This window comes from Macrobrachium nipponense, chromosome 45, assembly GCF_015104395.2.
Source record: "Macrobrachium nipponense isolate FS-2020 chromosome 45, ASM1510439v2, whole genome shotgun sequence".
In the NCBI taxonomy this organism is placed as follows: domain Eukaryota; kingdom Metazoa; phylum Arthropoda; class Malacostraca; order Decapoda; family Palaemonidae; genus Macrobrachium; species Macrobrachium nipponense.
In genome coordinates, this window is record NC_061105.1 from 3,315,418 (window position 1) to 3,336,307 (window position 20,890).

The 20,890-nt window shown below is 40.5% G+C and overlaps 1 protein-coding gene across 2 annotated transcripts in view; it reads right to left on the minus strand.

Annotated features, from left to right (window-relative positions):
* Positions 1–118: 118 nt before the first annotated feature.
* LOC135214287 (mucin-2-like) overlaps positions 119–20,890 on the minus strand; it is a 58,966-nt gene continuing 38,194 nt past the window's right edge. For both annotated transcript variants that reach the window (XM_064248417.1, XM_064248416.1), the window contains 4 exons: positions 4,291–4,506; positions 3,852–3,953; positions 3,571–3,727; positions 119–3,170 (listed from right to left, as the gene is read on the minus strand). In XM_064248417.1, coding sequence (XP_064104487.1) covers positions 1,603–3,170; positions 3,571–3,727; positions 3,852–3,953; positions 4,291–4,464 — 2,001 coding nt within the window. In that variant the 5' untranslated portion in view covers positions 4,465–4,506 and the 3' untranslated portion in view covers positions 119–1,602. The remainder of the gene's footprint in view (positions 3,171–3,570; positions 3,728–3,851; positions 3,954–4,290; positions 4,507–20,890) is intronic.

The following is a 20,890-nucleotide window of genomic DNA, read 5'->3' on the forward strand; positions in this document are numbered from 1 at the left end:
ATGTAAATATATGAGATTATATAACTTCTGAAATGTATAACATAATGTTTATTTTGGAACATAGAAAATATGTGTGCGTGTCTGTGTGTGTGTGATTAAATAAGTGAAAACACCATCAAACTGAACATTCATTTATTGAGTTGGTACATTGGGAAGGCAAGAAGAATTTTTAGATACATAACTAAGTAAAACGGCAACAAAAAAAAAAAAACAGGTTAGATTCTATAATCTACACTACAGAGAGAGACGATGTGGCCTGCACATCAGAATTCTTAATGAAAAAATATTATTTAGAAAACCAGATTTTCTCAGTGTACGCTATTCTATAGATTTTATGGTAACATGTTATGAATTAGTTGACAAATTTTCGTCATAAAATCTGGCTTGGCACTTCATAGAGAGTCGTGTATAGAACTGAGAAGTGAGAACTGAGGCTATGTGTCTGGAGAGGCCATAAGTGACGTCATCTTCCTTATGAAACGTTGCAATGTTTAACAAAATAATTGTAACTTTAAAACATTATGACATATATTTGACGATTCATTAATTCCACATAGGACTAATTTATATGTGATTAAAATTCAGTGGATATATCAAAATTATCTGAGACACGTTAAAGATTTTTGTGTAGCTTTACTGAGAACTTTGAACTTGGGTGGGGTAAGATGGTGGCCAATTTGTTGTCATATAATGTTTGTGTCTGTTTCTAGACGGTACACCACATCAAATAGCAACATGTGGGATGAAGACTACATAAAATTCCCCGGCAAAATGCAATGTTTGAACTACAAGTCAGATTTGTGGGTAAAATACACAACAGGATTAATCGAATATATTCGAAATGTCTGTTGTGGTACTACTACATCTCAAATTTCGAAATGAATTAACACCTATGAAATTATAAGCTAAAATTCTTCAGTAAGGCCATTCCTAAGTGTTGGATCCCTGTGAAAATGTTGATTTATGCATCACCTTTCTTGGTAAAGTGGAAATTGTCGTATCCTGAATAGATTTCAACAACAGGCGCTGTTGTGATTTTGGTGTAGTAGGCCTATCTGGTTAAAGAAAAAAAAAGTAAACTTCTACTGAGATTAAAAATACTATAATAATAATAATAAACTGCTTGACCAAACCTCCTCAGATTTCAGAGGAAGCGTTAAATCAAATGCATTCCTTAATTCCAATCAAAGTCAGCTAGGCCTACCAAAGAGTCAACATATTCCAAATACTTCAGAGCATTATGGCTGACAAAACAAATTTTGAAAGAATGTATTATGAATAATAGATTTCAGATCTCCAAATGCATTACGTAGCTCACTAGCAGCAGATATGAACTCGTGCGGCAAAGACTAATTTTGTACCGTAAGTGTGAATTGGTTATAAAGAGTAGGCCTGACATTATCACATCTATCACAAAGAGGTATTTTTTACACATCCTCCACTCTTGAAGTGTCAAACTTACAATATACAGCCATTTTCAAATTCCACGAGAAAGACAATATAATGCCAAACGTTACTGATCAAGATGAAAATCTTCGGGTGCATTGCCTTCTGGTTTTGTAATCAAACATGTTAGGTTATTTAATTAAGTTCTTTCCGTTTTCACCTAATGAGGACACAAGGTGTGCACTCCCCTGGCCGCAAGAATGCCGGATGACACTTCGGACATTCAGGGTTGATCTCGAGGGTCGTCAGCCTGACGTTTCGTGGCTCTGGGAACACCATTGTCATGTTCGTCTTCTTGGGCTTTGCCGACTCGTTCAAGGCGTTCTGCAGCTCCGCTGTGGTGCCCTTGATCGGATTAGTGGATTCCTCCTCCTCCCCTTCCTCCTTAGGCAAGGACAGTCCAGGTGAGGGGATGAAGAAATCGCGGTTACTTCGCGATACTGGGAACTGGAAACGCGAACTAGGGATGATGCTCAGGAGAGGGCGGAGGATCGATCGAACGGGAGTTACCAGTGGTGTTGGGAATTCCTGCTTTATTCTCACAGGAGGGATGAGGGTCTGCTGTATTGCTGGCAGGAATGGGGGAACGTTGGCTGAAACTGTCACCAGTGGAGGGGGCTGCAGCAGAATGCTTGGGACTCGTATGCCTGCAGGAATAGAAGCGTTGTTAGATCTTTCACTGCTTGCAGAGCTGTTGGCGGAAAGTGGAGCGGCAAACACGGTGGTTGTAGAATGCTGCGTTACTTGGTCAGACCCCGAGGCATCGTGGTGATGAGGGTCTAGAGCGATAGATGCAGGAGCCGTGGTGAATATCTTTCGCTTCTTGTCCTTCGGCCGCAGAACCAGAGGGCGAAAGATGATGCTATTGAAATCGATTGCGTTGAAAGGCTTCTCCTGGGTGCTTGAAAATGTGAACTTATTCCCAGTGCCCCTGGCAACAATGCCTGGCACCATGGTGAATGGAGTTCCAGGTCGAGGTGTTTGGACGAAAGGTATTACATGGTCTACAGGAAAATGTCCATGGTGGGAAATAGTGTCATTCCCTGCTCCGAGTTTTGCATCTGCTGAGACCAAGCTGCTCTCACCATGCTGCTGGGGTGGCTGAAGAAACACAGATGGTGGTGGGGATGGTTTGATTAAGGAGTCAGGAATGGAGTGGAAAAGGCTCTCAACATTTGGGAGTTCAAAGAAACGGCTAGGTGTACCCTCGACAGGTCTCACTGTGGATTTTGTGGACTGTTGCACACTTGTGCTCAGAGTCTGAGAAAATGTAGGTCTAGGAGTGGTGGCAACTGTTGGTTTTAAAGTTTGCAGGAAAGACGTCCTGGAAGTCTGGGTAAACTTAGGAGTGGTGATGGGTTTTGCTGTTGAAGTTATGAATTGTTGCACTCCTGCGCGCGTTGTCTGAGGCGTCCTTCGTGTAGTGAGAGGTCTTGGTGTTGTCTTTGATGTCTGCTGTCCACTTGCGTCTGACGTCTGTGATGGAGAGAAGGGCCTCAGAGATGATGACCCTTTCGGTGCAGGTACTGTTGGCTCCTCAGTGACGAGGGAGTTTGTAGGTATCTGGGGGCTTGAAGGAGAACCTGGTGCCTTGAAGGTGACAGCCACTGGGGAAAACTTTGCCTCCTTCGAAGACGTTTCTCGACTGCTGGGGGTGATTTTCCTTGCGCCAATCACCTTGATATTGTTAGCATCTTCTCCACCATTTTCTCTGCTGCTTGATACTGTGGATACAAAACCAATTGAGATTTGTTTACTTTGGTTGTTGGCTATTAACTTATAAATATTTTTATGATTTAATATGGTGCATTTTACCCAAAAAATAACATTTTGTAATGAGTTGTGGAAAGCTAAAGGATGACAACTCAAATGCAAACAAGATCAGTATTCTGGAGAACATGAACTTGACACACTTCTGTTTGTGTTCCAATCTGGCAGTAAACAGGAAGTGCAAAAGTCATCACTTCCTCTTAACTTCTTGCACCAGATGATTATAGCCCTCTGTGGTCCCTTCAAACAAACATGATCCACAGGCGCTACAAGTCAAGCTGCCTACACAACAGTCAATCAACTGGACTAGCAAAAGCTCTAAAAAGACCTGTCCCTAAGATCCCCTCTCCTCACCTTCACCAATGTGGTCGTTAAGGTCATAGAAGTCAGTGGCGGAGGAGCAGTTCACCATGTACCAGTGGTCGCAGACCATGAACTTCTGGTTGAAGAGCGTGTAGTTGGGACACAGGTACGAGTACTGCTTTTCAAGGGTGTCACACATGTGGTAGACCTGCCAATGTAACCGGTTTGTGAAATGGGGAAGAATTGCAAATGAAAATAGGCGTTTGTACACATAATTATGGGTATATTTCACATTAATTCTAACTCCACAACATTCATTAGTGCAAGCAAACCTGACACCCAGTTTCTGGGTCAGCGTAATAGCCTGCCGTGTGCCCGCGGCAGCTGAAGGTAGTCTGGGGTATAGTGCCTAGCAGGGTATAGTTCAGGCCCTCCTGCGAAATATGGACACGAACAAAACACAGGATTTAGCAATGAATGATATTGGGATCTGTCATAATAGTCTAGAGATAAAACCTAGCAATATCAAAATAAAAATAATAATAAACTTTATAAGAAGACATTCCTGCTTAAGGATTTGAACCATCAACCACTGAGACATCAGGCAAATACAATGTCTACTCAGCCACAGAGAGCATAAATAAGAGAAAAACTACATTTGCATATACATATTCAGAATATATACTGATATTACACATGCACACATACACACGCACACACACACAAAAGGCACCAACAGAAAGTAAAAGAAAGGGAGGAGAATGCCCTTACCTTTCTCTGAGCCGAGACTGCATTGTCACTAGAAGTGAGAGAGAAGAGAAACAGGAGGAACATGAAGTAGGCTAATCTTCTCAGCTGCCTATGCATCGCTTGGTGAAGGTGTGGCCCTCCGGGTGGGGAGCCACTCGGGTGAACCGCCGCGGCAGCAAGGTTCTGGTGCATCATGGGTAGTGCCAGGCGCCTTGTGGCATGCCAGTCACAGCTTTCCTGAAAGTGGGCATGGTGGTATACGTGAATGGGATCTGGGTATGAAATGTTACATGAGGTTTACGTCATATACATTTTTGTTTGTTTATTTAGAAGGGCTGGATTCGACTTTCATTATAATATATAAATCTACGGTAAAATAGTGTGTTGTTTCACCAACGAAAATTCAAAATAAGTACGCTATATTTTATTAGAAATAATTGTTCTGTGCTCTTTAACATACACATTATTTATTTCTTACATTTTCTTTCTAATAAATAAATAAAAAAATATCCTATCCTAAAATTCCTGTATCTTAACTCAACGCGAAACACATTTTCCAGACTTTTTTTTAGGCTCTCCTACCCCCATTTCAACGACAGCAACAACAAAGAAGTTTGTAGGCTCACTCCCCAAGTAAGCGATAATATGTCCAGGAACCAACCAGACCACTCAGGATCACTTTGCCCAAAACACTGAAGACGACTCACCACCCTGCAAAGCCACCACCACCACCACCACCCCATTTGATAATGGATTCAACCTCAAAATACTTTTTTTCTCTATCCTTTCTTCATTGTTCTTAAGATACATTTTTCTTTATACTTTCTTCCTTGTTCTTGGCTCTCATGTATGCACACCTGTTGCACTCAACCTCATCCATTTCGTTCGCCCTGTCATCCGTGGAGGCCTCTCTCCCAGACCGTGAGATAATTTCGATTCCTACACGACCTCTTGACAACCCACAATTCCATCTTTTGTTTTGTGATTGATCAGCTGAGACGAAACCTTCCTCATTCCAGCATCCGTTCTTGGTGATTGGTTAATTGAGCGTTCTGATGAATACTCATAACTGGAGGAGGTGTACCGTTAGCATCATCGACGGATGGTCTCTTCTTGTTTGTCACTCTCTCGTGAGTTGTCTTTCAACAGAGATCTTTCACATTAATAGTTAATCTTACTACAATGGCCGTTAAGTCTGTCCGTTCGCCTGTCATTCAATCACGGCCAAATGGCTAGTCTGATGGGCATGAAACTTGGCAGGGTTATAGTGGGGACCCTTAAGATGGTTTATAATGGGGTTTCAGCCTATCTCGCTCCCACCTTCCGCCCCCGTGGGCGTTAAGTCTTTGTCCCTTTCAAGGGAGGCGTGGAGTCCGCCCCTAGGGCGAGTAGCCAGCTAGTAATACTACTACTAATAATAACAATAATAATGATAATAATAATAATAACTCGAACTTTTTTTTTATTTACTCAGGAGATGATGATGATGACATCCTACAGGACTCTTTATTAGCATTTTTACGAGAGTCCTACGAAGAAAAAGAAGCTCACGGGGCGGATATTAAAACCGCAGGTTTGTCTCTGCTTGGTTCGGCCTTCACCTCTCTCTCTCTCTCTCTCTCTCTCTCTCTCTCTCTCTCTCGTCGTGTTTCAACACGAAGATGACATTCGTAAACGCGCTGGCAAAGGAGGCAGAAAAAAAAACATCAACAAACAGAAAAAAAGACAGAAACTTGCATATATAATTATATAATTGCGAACGACTAATGGCTGAATAAAAAAATGAGAGAAATTACGCTGCAGTCAATTATTATTTGCATACGTCAAAAGGTCTTGCGTAACTTTTCTTTTCTGTCCCATTACTTGCCAATCATTTCCTGCCTGTTACGTTCGTCTGTCTGTTTTCCTGTCAATGAAGAGATGGGGCTAGTTAATTATTATTATTATTATTATTATTATTATTATTATTATTATTATTATTATTATTATTATTATTAGACTAACCCTTGTTCATCTGGAACAAGCCTACAGGATCCACTGACTTGAAATTCAAGCTGCCAAAGATTATTATTATTATTATTATTATTATTTTTTTTTATTTTTTTTTGCTCTATCACAGTCCTCCAATTCGACTGGGTGGTGTTTATAGTGTGGGGTTCCGGGTTGCATCCTGCCTCCTTAGGAGTCCATCACTTTTCTTACTATGTGCGCCGTTTCTAGGATCACACTCTTCTGCATGAGTCCTGGAGCTACTTCAACCTCTAGTTTTTCTAGATTCTTTTTCATGGATCTTGGGATCGTGCCTAGTGTTCCTATGATTATGGGTACAATTTCCACTGGCATATCCCATATCCTTCTTATTTCTATTTTCAGATCTTGATACTTATCCATTTTTTCCCTCTCTTTCTCTTCAGCTCTGGTGTCCCATGGTATTGCGACATTCAATGAGTGATACTTTCTTCTTGATTTTGTCAATCAACGTCACGTCTGTTCTATTTGCACGTATCACCCTATCTGTTCTGATACCATAGTCCCAGAGGATCTTTGCTTGATCGTTTTCTATCACTCCAGGTTGGTGCTCGTACCACTTATTACTGCAAGGTAGCTGATGTTTCTTGCACAGGCTCCACTGGAGGGCTTTTGCCACTGAATCATGCTCTTTTTGTACTGGTTCTGTGCAAGTGCCGGACATTCGCTTGCTATGTGGTTTATGGTTTCATTTTTCGTATTGCATTTCCTACATATGGGAGAGATGTTATTTCCGTCTATCGTTCTTTGAACATATCTGGTTCTTAGGGCCTGATCTTGTGCCGCTGTTATCATTCCTTCAGTTTCCTTCTTTAGCTCTCCCCTCTGTAGCCATTGCCACGTGTCATCGCTGGCTAGTTCTTTAGTCTGTCTCATGTATTGTCCGTGCATTGGTTTGTTGTGCCAGTCCTCTGTTCTGTTTGTCATTTGCCTGTCTCTGTATATTTCTGGGTCTTCGTCTACTATTATTAGTCCTTCTTCCCATGCACTCTTTAGCCACTCGTCTTCACTGGTTTTCAGATATTGCCCCAGTGCTCTGTTCTCGATGTTAACGCAGTCCTCTATACTTAGTAGTCCTCTTCCTCCTTCCTTTCGTGTTATGTATAGTCTGTCCGTATTTGCTCTTGGGTGTAGTGCTTTGTGTATTGTCATATGTTTTCTGCCTTCGTCCATTCCACTATTCCTGCGCTGTCTGATTACTGGCACTGCCCATGTGTTTATGGCTTTTATCATATTTCCGGCGTTGAGTTTTGACTTGAGTATCGCCTTGAGTCTCTGCATATATTCTTTCCTGATCGTGTCCTTCATCTCTAGGTGTTTTATATCCCCTCCTTCCATTATTCCCAGGTATTTGTATCCAGTCACATCTATGTGTTAGATGGGAGCAACATCAAACACATAGATGAGACTGGATACAAATGCCTGGGAATAATGGAAGGAGGGGATGTAAAACACCTAGAGATGAAGGACACGATCAGGAAAGAATATATGCAGACACTCAAGGCGATACTCAAGTCAAAACTCAACGCCGGAAATATGATAAAAGCCATAAACACATGGGCAGTGCCAGTAATCAGATACAGCGCAGGTATAGTGGAATGGACGAAGGCAGAACTCCGCAGCATAGATCATAAAACCAGGAAACATATGACAATACACAAAGCACTACACCCAAGAGCAAATACGGACAGACTATACATAACATTATTATTATTATTATTATTATTATTATTATTATTATTATTATTATGAGACTAACCCTTGTTCATCTGGAACAAGCTTACAGGGTCCACTGATTTGAAATTCAAGCTGCCAAAGATTTATTATTATTATTATTATTATATTATTATTATTATTATTATTATTATTATTATTATTATTATTCACAAGATGAAACCCAATTCATAAATACTATGTTGCTCATTTGAAAAAGATATTGAAAAGACATTATGAATGTAGCAGGAAATACAGAAAGAAGAGGTCAGTTATTAGAGAAAAATAAGAAATGTAAGTCTACAAACTAATACATAAAGAACAAAAAAAATAAATATATCAGTAAAACCAGGCGTGATAAGACCTTATTTGTTCTCATTTTCGTTGATGAAAAACAGTTCTATTTGACCGTAGATTTCAGCACGTTTTAATTGACGTTAAAAGTTGGGGAATATAACGTTGACGACTTAACGCGTGATGGGGTGGGGGTGTAGGGGGGAATCTTGCACGCGTCCCGAGTAAGCTAGAGGTCGGATCACGCCTTGTTTACTCTACTGATATCCTTTGAGAGTTCCTTAAAATCCTATTTCGGTTCAAAGGACAACGATGACGAATGACTCGAGTTCAGGAAGTCAAAACCGCTCCCGTTGTTACGTGCCCACCTGCCCTCCGTTAGGGCTCCTGGGGGCACGTGATTTCAGGGGATGGGAGGGATGGCTTCCGGGTACGTAATGCCAAACGTAATCGGTCGTAATGAGCCGTTTAACCAAATTTGGGTAGGGGTTTGCACCCGGAAAAGCTGGAATTTTCTGTTTATTATTATTATTATTATTATTATTATTATTATTATTATTATTATTATTATTATTATTATTATTATTATTATTATTATTATTATTATCAATTATTATTATTATTATTATTAACCAATAATCTGTAGTATATATATATGTATATATATAGAATTATTAACGTACTGAACATACATCTGTATGTATATATATATATAATATATATATATATTATATATATATATATATATGTATATATCTATTTGCAAAAATATCCACCAAAAATAAACTGGTAAGGGATGAGAAGTAACCAAACGCTTACGAAACGGATTATGACCAATGTGATATTAAAAGGAACAGAGAGAGAGAGAGAGAGAGAGAGAGAGAGAGAGAGAGAGAGAGAGAGAGAGAGAGAGAGAAGAGGAAGCCCCTCACGAACCCCCTGGTCAACTGCCAGAGGCCAGGTGCGTGTTCTAGGAGTTAATTACAGGTAAGTCATGACCACGGGGGAAAAAATGTTCTCCGTAAATCGTGATTGCCAAAAAAATCTATATATATACCTTTCCGAGTCCTAATTGTCCTACTACCTCGTAATCGATGGAGGAAATTCCTGACCTCTTAGGACCCGTGGGCACGAGAGGTCACGCAGAAAAAAATGGGTCTGGTATAAAAAACAAAAAACAAAAAACAGACCGCTTGGGCTGAACTGTCACGCAGGTATTCCCAGAGCAAGGAGAGGTTAATTGTTGCAACTTGCTATATGTTGCTATGTTGCTACGGTCGTATTTTTGTTAATAGCATAATATCATGATCATTGTGGAGGGGAACTTCTCCCGTTAAAATAATCTACTACATAAATAAATGATTAGCTTTGGAAGGGCTCTGTTCAATAGAAGGGGAGAAAAACATCAACGGATCTGAGGGAGTGGAATAACGTGGTGGGTATATCTGCTTCATTAATGACTGCAGTTATGATATCTTCATGGACCGTTTAGGGTCGAATATGAGAGAGTTAAAAAAAAGAGAGAGAAAGACAGAAGAATAATGATAATGTTAGAATTGAGGGAGAATGAATAACGATGCAAAATGACGGAGAAGGCATTGAAGGATATGAAAAATGAAAAAAATAAAAAAATAATAAAATATAGAATAATATAACCGCCAATTTCAGTCGTTCATGAAGGGTGTAAGGAGAGAGTTGGAGAGGTTGAACAGCAAGATTAACGTTAAAGGAGCCAGGGAGTGGAGGTGAAGTACAAGGATAAACAATATGGGGCGCAGCTAAGTTCTTAAGGGATGCCACGAACATAAATACCCTGCAGGAACGCCTAAAGTACACCACGCGAAGTGCAATGATGGCATTTACCTGTCCTAATGTTACTTACACACACAGACACACAAACACAAACATACCCAAAATTTTCAGTCCCTTTCACCTTCTCCTGAGAGTTTATAACTTGAGACACCCTTCCCCCTCCTGCTATAGGACACCTGAGAAGTGTCTGGTGGTATGGGGGTGGGGGGGGGGGAGACAGCTATTCCCCTTCCACTTCCCTCTCCCCCCTTTTCTCGTAACTAGGTCAATATACTCCACCTTGAGCAGGAATTCACGGATCTTAACGTTAGTCTCATGTTAATTAGATCTAGCTATGAATCTAGCAGAGAGAGAGAGAGAGAGAGAGAGAGAGAGAATCATTTTTCAAAATCCTAGTTTAAGATTTTGTGAAATTCAATCTTCGTAGTTTAAATAATCAGAAATAATATAAAAAAATTGAATTAAGATAAAAAAAAACACTCATGAAAGAGAGAGAAAAAAAATTATTTTCCAATATGCTAATTTAAGATCGTGTAGAATTAAATCTCCTTAGTTTAATTAATCAGAAATAATATAAAAAAAACCAACTTAATTAAAAAAAAACAAACGTTAACTCGAACGAGCTCACTGGTACTTAAGTTACTTAAACGGACGAATCGAAGGAATTTTCTGTCGCTTTTAAGTGTGTCAACACTTTAACAAGTGATTACCTTACATGAATATACGACCTTTCGTTAATCTGCCCAAAGAAAAATAAAAAGTGGAAGGTGAAATAAAGAAATGAAGAAAAAAAAGCAAAAAAAAAAAACAAGCTTTGCTAAGATAAAGTTACGGCTGGGGAAGACTTAACCTTAATTTCTGGGGGGGGGGATCGGGGGGGGATCCCGTACTCATAATAGTGAGTGCCATCTAGAGGTTGCACGCACGATTGTTATTCTCTGTCTGTCTCTCTTTTAATGTATTACCTTACACGGATAAAAACCACTTACGGTTTCAACCCAAATGTCCAGACATCTCGAGAGGGTCACATAAGGACCACGTCTGCCAAATTTGATCAAGTTCCGTCCACCCATTCTCGAGATATCCTACTAAAACCGCATAGGGTCCAGAGACTGTTTCTCCCTCCAAATTTGATCGAGTTCCGTCCGCCCGTTCTCGAGACATCCCACTAAAACCACACAGGGTCCGGAGACTCTCTCTCTTTTTCTCTCTGTCATCTACCCGGCTTCGGAACTCTCTTCCTGCGTCTGGTTTCCCTTGAGTCTTATGAATAACCTCCTCTCTACTTGTCTTCTCCATTCCAGTCGCATCTTTTCGCACAACCTCCTCCCTTCCAGGAAGACGGCTCTGGAACTGGCAAGGATCAATTCGCAGTATTTGCATTTGGTCAGGACGCGAAGGAAAGAGGCGGGTCCTCTCTCTCTCTCTCTCTCTCTCTCTCTCTCTCTCTCTCTCTCTCCCGGGCTGCAAGCAGGAACGGGTCATTATTAGCCTCAGAATCTCATGGAAGTCAATAAATTCGCCTTGAAAACATCTGAAATTCGAGATTCAAACTGATTAGCTCAAATTTCGCTCATGCGCACACACCTGCAAGCGTCACACACACACACACACACACACACACGCACAGAGAGAGAGAGAGAGAGAGAGAGAGAGAGAGAGAGTATATATCTCCCCAGCAGAAGCCCAGTACAGGCCGATGCGTTATCCTAGTCTTAACCGACCTGAGAGATCCTCGCCTTGCGGTATGCCCATATGGGTTGCAGAGTTTACCAGTCTACCTTGAAGATGAAGCTGGTTATTGTGGAAGGAGGAGGAGGAGGAGGAGGAGGAAGGGAGGTATTACAACGGCCTCCTCTTCCTTTCCCAACAATCCTCTTTTTATATAAGACTCTTTCCCGTTGGACATTTTGCAATGGGCGAGAACAGCTTCTTTCTCTTCTCCGAGGGGATTTTGACATTGCCGATACTTTCTCTATATATACATAGATATTAAGGCGCTTTCACTATGGGTCTTAACCTTCTCTTTCTTCGTTATACCAACGTGTAATTTCACAGTCTCCATCATCATCGCCTGTCATTACTATTCAGTAAGGTTGCATACTTAAAATCTGCTGGCTGCGAGTGACGCTAAAGTTGGTCTTGCAAAAAAAATAAAAATCCACAAGAATATATAGTTACACATTATCTGATTTTCTCGAGAGAGAGAGAGAGAGAGAGAGAGAGAGAGAGAGAGAGAGAGAGAGAGAGAGAGAGAGGGGGGGGGCGGTGGGGGGGTTCGGAATACATTACAATTATAAAAAATTACCATTTTTTCAAGGTCACCTCACCTACTATACTACAGGAAGCTCACAGGTGGTAATTACTCTAGTCTTCCCTGAGCTCATCACGTCTTTTATTACGTCTTTTAGCAGAGAGAGAGAGAGAGAGAGAGAGAGAGAGAGAGAGAGAGAGAGAGAGAGAGAGAGAGAGTGTAAATTCATCACTAATACCACTTACCTTCAGAATCAATACGAAACACAAGTCAGCATCTATACAGTGAGTGAGCAAAGGCGAGACTGAACTCGGTACTACGAAGAGACCTATGTTCCTACTCTATATACGGGAAAAGAAGAAGACCGATGTAAACATTAGAGGTCTTGTAAGCCCATGATGAGAGGATGGTATAGCCCAAACGTCAGTCAATATTTGTCTTGGTCGTACGATGAGTGTCATTCTTATCCAAAAGCGTTAACATATGAATTATGACGTTGCAAAAAACGAATGGAAAAAGGTGAAATACAATCTGTCTAAAATTGTTTTTGTTTTTTGTTTTTCAGATAATGTAATATTTATCGTAACAATGCTTCTAATTCTTCAGATTAATTCACGAATGGATAAAGTAATTTTTAAAATAATTATTCATATTTTGAACTTAGAATATCACTGTTATTTACACACACATATTATATAGTTTATATAATATATATATGGAACTAGCAAATATAATATACAAGAGAGAGAGAGAGAGAGAGAGAGAGAGAGAGAGAGAGAGAGAGAGAGAGAGAGAGAGAGAGAGAGAGAGAGCAGTTTAGAAATGACACATAACTTTCAGAGATTATCTCAATTTAAGAGATTTTTTAATAGCAACATACTTAAAAACAAAGCCTAATGGCTCTACTGCGCTGGGCGGGGGACGGGGGAGGTCACACGGGGTCACAATAAGGCCTAAAAACCTCGAGAGAGAGAGAGAGAGAGAGAGAGAGAGAGAGAGAGAGAGAGAGAGAGTCAACGAACGGCCATTAAAAACTGAGTGAACTATGATTTGAAATCCACTTAGGGAATAAAAAAAAGTGTATCACTTTTAACACTTTTATGCTTTTAACGGGAGAGTAGGACAGCCATACTGGAGATAATCGACTTTCTCTCTCTCTCTCTCTCTCTCTCTCTCTCTTAGGTACATATCAATACCTAAGGTAATAAAAACAGTTTACTGTAAGACCTGTGGATTTTTCTTTTATTGTTGTTCCCTAACTTATTAAATCCAATTTAACTGACATACATACATACATTCATATATACATATCACACACTCTACAGCTTTCGTAAGTAAGGTCTGCATGTCATTGCGTGGTTAAACAAGTATGTGTCCGCTTGTTTCTCAATGCACGGGCTATGCATACTTTTATGCATACACAAACACAAACACACACACGTTTGTGCGCATATTTGACTGCATGCCTCTCTCACTAAGAGTTGGGTGGCTCCAGAACTGCAAGCACTTTTCGGTACAGACTGAAACAAAAGTCTCGCATGCTTCTTTAATTCCAGAAACTGCCACAAGATGGCAACACATTTCAAAGAGTAGTACTATGAAAATTCGACAAGAGAATTACCGATATCTATTCGGTAACTTATAGTTTACTAATATCACACAGGGTAGGTGCCTGTGGTAGACCTGACTGGCGCTCTTTTGAGAGAGAGAGGAGAGAGAGAGAGAGAGAGAGAGAGAGAGAGAGAGAGAGAGAGAGAGGATGATTGCCTAACGAGGAGAAGGATTGATTGCGCTTAAAAGGGTCACTGGGCGTTTTATTACACTGGGCAGGAGGATTCTCGTTGGGGTGTGTGGACCGTGGGGTGTATGTGCGTGTATTGGGATAGGGTGGGGGTGGGGTGTGGGGGCCCAGGTGTGGGGACAGGGACAGTGTTTCAGGGAAGGGAAGAGGGAGGAGGGCCCGCAGGTGAAAGTTTTTTTTGCGGTTTCTTAAAACGTCTCGAGAGAATACGAAGAAGAAGACAGATTCTGCAGGTACGGCATAACACGACTTGACACAAGACCAGGGAAGAGAGAGAGAGAGAGAGAGAGAGAGAGAGAGAGAGAGAGAGAGAGAGAGAGAGAGAGAGAGAGAGAATACAGCTTCCAGCAGCATCCGACCACATCTGACGCCTCTTGGAATCTCCGCATGACTTGGGAGGGTCTCGTATTACAAGGACGTCTTCTCAAAAGCAAGAAGCAGGCGTTGAATGACTGAGGCTGCTTGCTTGATTTTTTTTTTGCTTGATTGCTTGTTTTGTTGGCTGGTTTGGTTGGTTGGTTTGCTCAGGTGAAGCAGGCCTTATACCAGGCAAAGGACCTTGTGTTCGTAGCTCAGTGTGGTAATGTGTTGAAGGAGATATAAACGTTAATTAGGTTGGATGTGGAAATATCCAAATAAAATCTTTTCTGTTCCTAAGCTGCGTAAGTGCCCAAGTGATTTGCCAATTCTAGCAAAAAAGGCAACAGCTGGGTTTCATAATTAAACAAAATATCTATCTATCTATCTAAAGTAAATATAAAATAAAACTCCTAAATTTAACTAAATCTTTGCCACATATCAAAGTTTTAACACAGAAATTTTTCAGGGTCTGACGTTTTGATGGATGTCACCCAGATCAAGATTTATGAATAGGGTTTTTTAGGCATAAAAAATAATATTGATAATGTACAGCACTGATCAATCTCTCTTCTCTCTCTCTCTCTCTCTCTCTCTCTCTCTCTCCAAAGCTGACATAAAACGCCTTTTAAGTTGGTTGTAAGCCACCAACCAGGACCAACAAGGTAGGCCCAAAAACCTAACACTTTCACCAGCCCTTACAGGGCAGAAAAATAATTTCGTATCGAACGGTGCCATCAAAACAAACCCAATTGGTTTAGGACTGTTCCCGCGTAAACGAAAGGTTCTCAGGGGCCACTGGTGTAAAGTAAAAATGAAAGTGAGGATGGCCACGCTTATCTGACCAGATCTTTCTTTAAATCCGGGAGATAATAATGATAATAAAAAAAAGGGCCTTTTAGACCCCTCCGTGTCCTACTTTCGGACAAAGGCCCCACAGGATTTTTATGTCCTGGTGGGATACTGCAGGAGAAAGAGAAGTAGTATCCTACAAAAAGGCTTTGTGAGGGTTAACGAACGTAAATCAATTTCGTGTTTGACTGGGGTCGCTTAAATCATGAAACTGACATTTACTGGTGTGGTTAAATTTTATGGGGGAATTCTGTCTTGAAAGTATGTATCTATATATATATATATATATATATATATATATATATATATATATATATATATATATACGTGTGTGTGTGTGTGTGTGTGTTTGTAACTGTAACTATAAAAAACTAGAGATGTGGAAACATTAGGCCTATAGTGACATAATGAGCCAACATTATGTCACTATAATGTTACGTTAAAAAAATGAAAATAAAAATAAAACATATTTCTTTCTCATCAAGAACAACCTTGAGACCTCTACGAAGAAGAAGAAGAAGAAGAGGAAGAGAAGAAGAAGAAGAAGAAGAAGAAGAAGAAGAAGAAGAAGAAGGTAGGGGCACAACTGTGTCTTCCAGACTCATCTGCATTTTATGGACAACGTTTTACGAGGTGCCAAACGCACGGACGGGTTTATGAACTCGCTGCGTCTACGTCGGGTTCAGGCGACACCGTGAATCATTTTTTATTATATTCTTCGGAAACATTCTAATTTAACGTTGAAGTTAGCCATGATCGTGCGTCTAGCACTTTTTCTCTCCGCCCTCAGATCTTAAAAACTGCTGAGGTCAGAGGGTTGCAAATTGGCATGCTGATCGTCCACCCACCAATCATCAAACATACCAAATTGAAATCTCTATAGTGTTCTTTTACAGAAAAAAAAGACACGAAAAAAATTAGCAGGACAAAAGAGTCAGTTCGTGACCATTTGTCACGGACACGACGAGAAGACACACACCAGCTGTACGGACAATGAGGCTTTAGGCCTATCTCTCTCTCTCTCTCTCTCTCTCTCTCTCTCTCTCTCTCTCTCTCTTTAAAAAACAACCCCCGACCCCTCCATGATACCGAGTTATAGAGAGAGAGAGAGAGAGAGAGAGAGAGAGAGAGAGAGAGAGAGAGAGAGAGAGAGAGAGTCCTTTTGCTTTCAGCCCAGAGCGTTTACGGTTAAGCAGGAAACGCCCAAAAACATCATGAAGGCTTTTTACACGATACCTCGTTAAGGAGAACGAGAAGCCTATTTAAGGAAATATTTAAATTAAGATGGAAAAAAACGACTTTATAACAGAAAGCTGAACATGAAAAACAGCAAATTGTCAGTGTTTTTAATCACGTTATTAACACCAGCCACAGTGATGTGCCGTTGCAAAGGTCTCAGGATATATTAAATAATAAAAAAAAGACTTTATAACGGAAAGCTGATCATGAAAAACACCAAATCTCCACCATTTTGAATCACGTAATTAACACCAGCCACAGTGACGTGCCGTTGCAAAGGTCTGATACCAATTTTTTTTTTTAGTTTTGTTTTGTTTTGAGACCTGTTTGAATACAGTTATATCTTGTCCTCTGGGTTTATATATATTATATAATGTATATTATTTGATGTATATTATGCATATATAATAGCTATCCTTTGTGTAAAGAAAAATATTATTATTTGAGAAGGGGTGGATGCAAAAACCCAATTATAATACTCATCAGCTCTCCGTTAGTCTAAATAATTTGGACATATTCCTTCATACAAGCGCATATATATACATACATGTATACATACACATACGCACACCAACAAAAGACCTAGATCTACAAGTATACGCCTACAACCAAGATTAAGTGCGCGCACAGAAACGCACACAAGCGAAGATCGTGTAAATCAACCCACTAGACCCATGTAACCTACCCACATCCATCTATCTCCACTCACACTCATAATTCATTTGAGAGAGAGAGAGAGAGAGAGAGAGAGAGAGAGTGAGAGAGACTTTCATCATAGATAGATCTCCGCCTATCGCCCCCCCCCCCCCCCCCCCCCCCCGCCCCCTTCTCTCTCTCTCTGAAAAAATATAGACTCGGTACCAAAGGTACTACATGTTGGGTTACCTCAGGCCAAGGATTGATTTAGTTTTAAACTTTGACCCTCTGACCAATGACCTCGGCTCTGTATGCCCAGTGACCCCGTTGAACGGGTATGACACGCGTCGTCCGACCGAATGCTTTCTCTCTCTCTCTCTCTCTCTCTCTCTCTCTCTCTCTCTCTCTCTAACTATTAGTAACAATTTGCCCAGCATCGAGAATTACTTTTTAATACCCATGGCCCTGAGGCGCTTGCTGGCAGGTCAATCACGGTGCCAAAGCCTCTGGGGTATATGTCAATGAGTGCCCTGAGCGGTCATATAGAAGACCAGGGTATGCCAGTTAAACTCCAGCTAACAGTAAAAAAAAAAAAAACGAGTGTGGATTGAGAGAGCATTTGAACATAATCATCGTAGGCCTATCTTGCGTTTCCGGGCAAAATCTGAAAGGATATGTACCAGAGAGAGAGAGAGAGAGAGAGAGAGAGAGAGAGAGAGAGAGAGAGAGAGAGCCAAGCACACAAACACACACACACAGCAATCACTCATGAAACCAATTAAAAAGCTGTGATCTCCTTAATATCAAAATGACCTTTTGAAATCTTATAATCGATTGACCTCTCTTTTTACCCTCTCCCCGGGCACAACCCCCAACCCCCTGGGAGTGGGGGGTGTTTATTGACCTGACATCCTCGGGTAATTATTGCTTCCCGCCGAAAGCAATATGGCCCTGGGGGCGCAGTTCCCACCATTGATGTAGAGACTAAGAAAAAAAATAATGGATGATAGCGTCAACTTATCTCTCTCTCTCTCTCTCTCTCTCTCTCTCTCTCTCTCTCTCTCTCTCTCTCTCTCTCTCAGTCTCTCTCTCGAGATGCCCAGTTTGGCATAATGCCCAGGAGCTCTCTCTGGGAAAGGGGCAAGGGGTGGCCAGGGTGGGGCGAGGTGGGGGGAGGGGTGTTTGCTAAAGGACACACACACACACACATGAGGTAGGATTTCCAGTTTATGAGTGAAAGTGGCGTTCATGGCGGTAAAGATGGTGCTAATATTCACGGCATTCAAACTTCTAGAGAGAGAGAGAGAGAGAGAGAGAGAGAGAGAGAGAGAGAGAGAGAGAGAGAGAGAGAGAGATTGTCTTAGGCTACATCAAATTCCCATTCACTTTAACGTCTTAATTATTATGTCAGTTTAAAAGTAACGGCTTCATAAAACATTCAATTTAGTACTCGTGGAGAGTAACACAGACTTAATTAAAAAAAAAAGTTTTAAAAAGGCGAATAACATTTCCTTGCACGTCAGTTAATCTTGTATTGAGCGTACGAACTAAAAAAAATGGCGAAAAATGAAAGATAGCTAAATAGATTTAAATGTAGTACATTTGGCCATAAGCAATCCACTTGGACGTCCCAGGAATGCCTTGTGAGAATTATCAATTAAGATGTCAGATCTGAGGCCACTTTAAATGGCCTTATAAAATAATAATAATAATAATAATAATAATAATAATAATAATAATAATAATAATAATAATAATAATAATAATAATAATAATAATAATAATAATAATAATAATAACGACAACTGAAGGGATAAAGCTACCAGATGGGAGCAACATCAAACACATAGATGAGACAGGATACAAATACCTGGGAATAATGGAAGGAGGAGATATAAAACACCAAAGATGAAGGACACGATCATGGAAAGAATATATGCAGAGACTCAAGGCGATACTCAAGTCAAAACTCAACGCCGGAAATATGATAAAAAAAAAGCCATAAACACATGGGCAGTGCCAGTAATCAGATACAGCGCAGGAATAGTGAATGGACGAAGGCAGAACTCCGCAGCATAGATCAGAAAACCAGGAAACATATGACAATACACAAAGCACTACACCCAAGAGCAAATACGGACAGACTATACATAACACGAAAGGAAGGAGGGAGAGGACTACTAAGTATAGAGGACTGCGTCAACATTGAAAACAGAGCACTGGGGCAATATCTGAAAGCCAGTGAAGACGAGTGGCTAAAAGAGTGCATGGAAGAAGGACAATAATAATGTAGACGAAGACCCAGAAATATACAGAGACAGGCAAATGACAAACAGAACAGAGGACTGCACAACAAACCAATGCACGGACAATACATGAGACAGACTAAAGAACTAGCCCAGCGATGACACGTGGCAATGGCTACAGAGGGGAGAGCTAAAGAAGGAAACTGAAGGAATGATAACAGCGGCACAAGATCAGGCCCTAAGAACCAGATATGTTCAAAGAACGATAGACGGAAATAACATCTCTCCCATATGTAGGAAGTGCAATACGAAAAATGAAACCATAAACCACATAGCAAGTGAATGCCCGGCACTTGCACAGACCAGTACAAAAAAGAGGCATGATTCAGTGGCAAAAGCCCTCCACTGGAGCCTGTGCAAGAAACATCAGCTACCTTGCAGTAATAAGTGGTACGAGCACCAACCTGAAGGAGTGATAGAAAACGATCAGGCAAAGATCCTCTGGGACTATGGTATCAGAACGGATAGGGTGATACGTGCAAACACAGACCAGACGTGACGTTGATTGACAAAGTCAAGAACAAAGTATCACTCATGATGTCGCAATACCATGGGACACCAGAGTTGAGAGAAGAGAGGGAAAAAAAATGGATAAGTATCAAGATCTGAAAATAGAAATAAGAAGGATATGGGATATGCCAGTGGAAATCGTACCCATAATCATAGGAGCACTAGGCACGATCCCAAGATCCCTGAAAAGGAATCTAGAAAAACTAGACGCTGAAGTAGCTCCAGGACTCATGCAGAAGAGTGTGATCCTAGAAACGGCACACATCTTAAGAAAAGTGATGGACTCCTAAGGAGGCAGGATGCAACCCGGAACCCCACACTATAAATACCACCCAGTCGAATTGGAGGACTGTGATAGAGAAAAAAAAAAAAAAAAAAAAAAAAAAATAATAATAATAATAATAATAATATAAAAATAATAATAAAAGTGATAATAACAATAATAATGGGCACAATTTCCTCGTGTCGAAAATTATGACAATGGTATCGCATGTGAAGTATAAAGTCTTTAATAATAAGAGCTTTCGAACCTTGTACTAGGTTCATCTTCATTCAAGTAAACATTATGAATTTAAAAAAAATGTTCACTTGACTGAAGATGAACCATGTACAATGTTCGAAAGCTCTTATTATTAAAGACTTTTTACACTTCACATGCGATATTATTGTGGACCTGCAATCAATAATAATAATAATAATAATAATAATAATAATAATAATAATAATAATAATAACGGCCCCAACTTCCTGAGTTACGAGTGGAAGAAGGCGAAGTCTAACCTGTTTTTATCATGTTCTCGTTTTCAAAAATGAGGCGAA